The 6,077-nt window shown below is 33.1% G+C and overlaps 1 protein-coding gene across 1 annotated transcript; it reads left to right on the top strand.

The window, feature by feature from the left end:
* The first annotated feature begins 3,096 nt into the window (after nucleotides 1-3,096).
* LOC130500409 (galactolipase DONGLE, chloroplastic-like) lies at nucleotides 3,097-4,664 on the top strand. The gene is made up of 2 exons (XM_056995465.1): nucleotides 3,097-3,304; nucleotides 3,369-4,664. Exons 1-2 carry the CDS (start codon nucleotides 3,121-3,123, stop codon nucleotides 4,604-4,606), a joined length of 1,422 nt encoding a protein of 473 aa, XP_056851445.1. The 5' UTR covers nucleotides 3,097-3,120; the 3' UTR covers nucleotides 4,607-4,664.
* The last annotated feature ends 1,413 nt before the right edge of the window (nucleotides 4,665-6,077 follow it).

The raw sequence follows: 6,077 nt of genomic DNA on the forward strand, positions 1-6,077 counted from the left end.
GAAATGCTATTTTCACTATAAATAAAAAATTAACAATATCTACAATATAATTTAGAGCTGAAAATAGAGGTGGGATATAATATTTTACCCTTGTTGTACCATATAGATAAATGAAAATAGTAATAGAACGGAGATGCTATTAGAAAACATCAAAACTGAGCCCATACCCAAATATACTAAACTTTCTTGTTAAGCAATAAATCTTTCAAAAGTAAAAAATAAACAATATTTGTTGGTCATGTGTTATTCTTAACGGCTGGTGATGCAATAGATACGTTTTGATCATATGTTTAATGCTAAATAAATATAATCATAATGTTGATTTAAAAGAAAAATAAAATGAATAAAATAATAATAAATTACGTTTTAGTGCTAAATGAAGATAGTATTTGTGTACTGTTAATCCAAAAAGAAATATATATGCTAATAATAAATCATTGGCAGTCTGACGTTATTTGTAGATATCCAGTCGTTTTTATAGACCATTGCATGCAAACTATTGTTAATTTGTTATGGTGAAATTTTCTTTTTTAAATATAATAGTTTTTTGAAAAAGATATTATAACCATTTTATAACTATATTTATTTAAACATTTTCATACAAAAGTAAAATGGTTATTGATACTATGTTTCATTCAACGTGCCTTAAAGTTAAATATGTGGTCAAAGTTGTTGATTAAAAGTTTATTAATACTTCTACATGATTGAATATGAAACCTAAATTTCAAAAATACAATTTTTATCATCTATAAATTGATGAAGAGAAGTTGATTAATAATTAATATGGTGCATTTGACATGAACTTTATAAAACTATAAAACTATCTATTATAGAAATACCCTTTTTCAAAAAAAACTATCTATTATAAAATTATCAATATCATAATTATGATAATTTGTAATAAAATAAAATTGTTTAATTTTAATGTTAATTTTTTTTAAAAAAAATAAATAAATAAAAATAATAGTAAAGTTACGTTTTAGTTCTAAATGAAGAGAGTATTTCTGTTACTCAAAGAAAAGAAAAAAGAGAGCATTTCTGACATATTTCACTTTCGGTCACAGATTTTTATTCATGAACTCTTTATTCATTTAGTTCAACAAAAAACTAACTCTACAGTGACCAGTAAAAAAAGAGAAACTATTTCTGACATGTTTCACTTTCGGTCACACAAATTTCTCTTTCCTTAAACATGAATTTCGAAAAGGCTTAAATTTTATGAAATTCATCGTCGATCGTATTATTAATAGCTAAAACTATTCCATTAAATCGATCATTTACCGACTGTTACATACTTACATATAAAATAAAATTATCGAATTACGATCACTGCGAATGAATGAATTTCATTAGTACGAAGAGACAAAACAAACATATATCAGTTTTAATTTAGTCAAAGAAAAAACATATATCAGTTTCAAACTTCTGAAAAAAAAAATCCAAAAGGAAAAAGTAAAAACGATAACCCGAAGAACAGACAGCGTTAGGATTTTGACTTCTAGGAAGCAACATAGAAAACACCACTTGACATTTCTTTCATGCTATTTACCCTCTTGTTTTCTTTCTCTCGTTATTTTACCTTGTTTCTGCATAGTTTTAAAACAAACAAGTTCTATTTTTAAATAATTATGAAATAAAAACCAGTCATATGCGTTGGATCCAGGCCCGGTGCTGACCCCATTCTTATGATGCAAATGTATGGGGCCTATGATTTTTAAGACTTTCGTATCTGTTTATTTGGTTTATTGTTAGTAGTACTAATATAATGAAATCCGGCTAAGTCTAACTTAGTACTAATGTAGTTACAAGTGAAACATTGGAACTCAAAAATGTGAAACCAGTTTTGAAAATAAAACCAGATAGATCTTAAATTATGTTTTATTTATTTTCATGAGAAAAGTAATAAAAGCAAACAGTAAACAATATTAATGTTATAGTTAAGTTTTGCTTTTTAAATTTAATTTTGTGAACTATTTAGAGCCTAAATTTTTTATTTCGTATTGGACCTCGAATATCTCAGGGCCGGCACTGGTTGGATCTACAGTTTTTCGTGTTTATGCATGATTTTTTATACAAAAAGTTCAAACTTTAAAGTAACTATAAATAGTCACCAGTTTTTTTTTACAATAAATAGTCACCAGTTATTAATTGGCGTTGGATCTATAATTTTTATATAATATGGTAAGTCATGGGGGCGATGTCAAGGACACTTCCACGCACAGATTTTTTAAATTTCTTGTATATTTTTTATTGCCAATACAGAAATATATAGTTCTTCAATTTAAATATAGCTCATACTTTTTCCAGCTACTATGATATATTTTAAGATTATAATCACCATGAATCCAAGTTGGTTAGTAAAATTACCTAATGTAGTTGCTATAGTTAAGTACATTTGTTATTTTCTGTACTGTATAAACATTCTCCAATCCCAACGGTATTTTTAAATCTAATCAAACCATACCAGAAGTTACCCCGGCCATTCGCTAATTTTGTTGCAAATACACTCATGCATTCTCTTTTTTTGTTTGGTAAAACATTATATTTTCTTTTTGTCTTCCCTAAAACGAAAAAAAAAAACTCAAAAAAGTGTGGTTGCACAAAAAAAACTCTAAAAAGGTGTATACTTTTTTCCAGCAAAAGAAAATAAAAATCAAATGTCACAATTTTTTATCCATTGTATAAAACTCACAGTTATAAAGTTCTCCGACCACAACCCCCCTAAATCATTATAGAGTACCTAGTTAAAATTATTGTTTTTTTATTCTGTTTTTGTTTGTATTCAGACACCGAGTGGTCAAGTATATATAAGAGAAGCATGAGGCATGAACAGAGATTATAAGATTAATGGAAAAATGTTAACTAACCGGAACCGACCACATAAATAATTAATTATTGCCTCTCAACAAAATGAACACTATTAAAATTTTGTACCAACGATAGAACTTTTTGAATATTTAATTCTCAGTCAATACTCGCCGAACAAACAAGTTTTGCTTTTTCTCTCTCCTCAAATCTCCATTCACATTTTTGCTCTATAAATATGCATCTCACTTCTTGTCTCTCTTTTTATACTTCAACCAACATCTCTCTCTCTCTCAAACATAGTGTCCTCCATCAATGGCGGCCAACATATTCACTCAAAGCCCTAACTACTCTCCATTTCTAATCGGAGACAAAGTTCCTCAACAGAAACACAATCTTGGCCATATCTCTTTCTCAGACAGCACCTCTAATAAAAAGCTTGTAATCTCTTCTTCTATAATGGCCCCAACGCTTCCATCTTCTTCTCCACTCGCTCCTCCTCCTCTCTTCTTCTTCTTCTTCTTCTTCTTCTTCTTCTTCTTCTTCTTCTTCTTCTTCTTCTTCTTCTTCTTCTTCTTCTTCTTCTTCTATGCTTTCTCGAGCACCAGCATCATTTCTTCCGTTGTCTAGAGTATGGAGAGAGATACAAGGAAGCAATAACTGGGAGAATCTAATTGACCCTTTAAGCCCTATTCTCCAACAAGAGATCACTCGCTACGGGAACTTACTCTCCGCTTCTTACAAAGGTTTTGATCTAAACCCTAACTCCAAACGTTACTTGAACTGCAAGTATGGCAAGAAAAGTCTGCTTAAAGAATCCGGAATCCATGACCCTGATGGCTACCAAGTCACCAAGTACATCTACGCCACACCTGACATCAACATCAACCCTATCCAGAATGAGCCTAGTCGGGCACGTTGGATAGGGTACGTAGCGGTTTCTTCTGATGACTCGGTGAAACGTTTGGGGAGGAGGGATATTGTGGTGACCTTTCGTGGGACTGTGACCAACCCTGAGTGGATGGCTAACCTAATGAGCTCCTTGACTCCAGCTAGGCTTGATCCTCATAGCCCTCGTCCTGATGTGAAGGTTGAGTCTGGCTTCTTGAGTTTATACACATCCTGCGAGAGCGAGAGCAAGTTCGGGCTAGAAAGCTGCCGTGAGCAGCTTCTCTCCGAGATCTCGAGGCTTCTCAGCGAGTACAAAGGCGAGGAAATGAGCATAACGCTTGCAGGACATAGTATGGGGAGTTCTCTAGCTCACCTTCTAGCTTACGATATAGCAGAACTCGGTATGAACAAGAGAAGAGGTCAAAAAGATGTTCCAGTGACTGTCTTTTCCTTCGCGGGTCCAAGGGTTGGTAACTTGGGGTTTAAAGAACGGTGTGAGGAGCTAGGAGTTAAGGTCTTGAGGATCACGAATGTAAACGATCCGATCACGAAACTCCCTGGTTTCTTGTTCAACGAGAATTTTAGGGCGTTAGGTGGCGTTTACGAGCTTCCTTGGAGCTGTTCTTGCTACACTCACGTGGGAGTCGAACTCACGCTCGATTTCTTCGACGTTCAAAACATTTCTTGCGTCCACGACCTAGACACTTACATCAGTTTAGTGAACCGTCCGAGAATCTCGAAGTCTACGGTTACAGAAGACAATTTTGGCAGCAATTTTTTCAACAAAACAAGTGAGCTGATGTTCCCTAAAGGACAACGTCGAGCGTTGCGGTTAAGAAACGCAGCGACACAAGCGGCGTATCTTATTGGGTCTGTATCCAATCATATGATGTACTGTAATATATTTTAGGTCTAGATAAATTTTGGGTCTTTTTAAGATAGCTAGGTAAAAACAAGTATAGCCCTATCTTTTTACGTAGCTGGTACAATGTACAGATTTTCATATGCAAAACCTAATATTGTTTGCATATGTATTCAGTAATCAGTATATATTGTAGGAACCTTATTTCACTACGATAGGGACAACTGATATTTATAAAAATAATAAGAACAAAAATCAAAAATACAATACCGAAACAAACGAATGAAGAAAACATTGCAGAGTCGAGATGGTTAATCTCTTTCCTTAAATCTTTAAACGCCCCGTAGTGTGACGGTTGCATAGCGCTCAGATTCCCAGGATACAACTGCAGCATTGTTTCTGTTTACCATCACCGAAAAACAGAATCTATCGACCCTAGTTTTGTGTTGCACTCTCAGACTCAAAAAATAAAAGATACTAACATAACTTTTCAATATGGGAGAATGTGGTTTTTTTTTTTCTTTTGCTATTGATGTGTATATTTTTCTACATTGCCATGAGGCTTTATATAGAAAATAATGTGAAGCATAAGTTTCATTTTTCAACATAAAATGAAACCTCCCATGGTGCACTAATGGAGTCTTTATTTCTTGTCATTATTATGTGAATTCATTTCACATTTTGACCAAGAAATTAAAGAATAAAATTATTATTGTTTGACCAATTCAAACAAAATAATATACTTTAAAATGGATTTCTTTTTTATATTTTATCAATATAAAAGATCAACATATATTTGGTTTATAAGATTAAGTTAATGAACATGAAGTCCAACTAACAAATCAAAAACCCAAATCCAAATATCTAATGTGTATATTTGTAACTTTATACAAGTTTCTCAAATCACACACATTAGACCTCCATTTCTCATTCACACTAACTCTATTTTTAGCATATGAATACATTGCTAAAAAAATAGTTCCAACAATCCCCCACATGAATAGAAATGCTTCTAGACACTAGACGACTCGACAGACTTGACTTCCTAGACAAGACTCGACAAGACTCAACAAGACTCAACAAGACTCAACTAAGGACTTTTGAGAGTACAAACGAGAAATTCACTGCATGATGAGTTGGTAGCAATTTTTCAGCCTTGAACCAGTCATTGTTAATAGCTATCGGATTTACTCGGCCAGGAGGTGGCCATGATGTCTTGAACCTCCCGGGCTTTGGTGTAAACCTAGACAATAGCCAAAACACAGTTTCATTCTCTCACAAAACCAATTTCTCTATTGTGTTCATTTTGGCCGTGAACATTCCTGGTAATCATGAGTGAACTTTAGAGAATATAGCCATTTTATTCTCCTAGAAACGGCCCCATTTCACACCCACAAGGTGATTTGCCATTAGTTTTGTTTAGAGGAGTATCATGTACTACTCCATTCATATCTCAAAACAATTGGCACAAATCATTAAAAGCAAATGCTTATCCTTTATTCCTTACATGTAGCACTGT

This window comes from Raphanus sativus, chromosome 1, assembly GCF_000801105.2.
Source record: "Raphanus sativus cultivar WK10039 chromosome 1, ASM80110v3, whole genome shotgun sequence".
NCBI classification, from domain to species: Eukaryota; Viridiplantae; Streptophyta; class Magnoliopsida; order Brassicales; family Brassicaceae; genus Raphanus; species Raphanus sativus.

Bases quoted from the DNA above. Each gene is read 5' to 3' on its own strand.
- LOC130500409 (XM_056995465.1), top strand. From the start codon at position 3,121: ATGGCGGCCAACATATTCACTCAAAGCCCTAACTACTCTCCATTTCTA. The intron at 3,305-3,368 runs CTCCTCTCTTCT...CTTCTTCTTCTT, and splicing joins TTCTTCTCCACTCGCTCCTC to CTTCTTCTTCTTCTTCTTCT.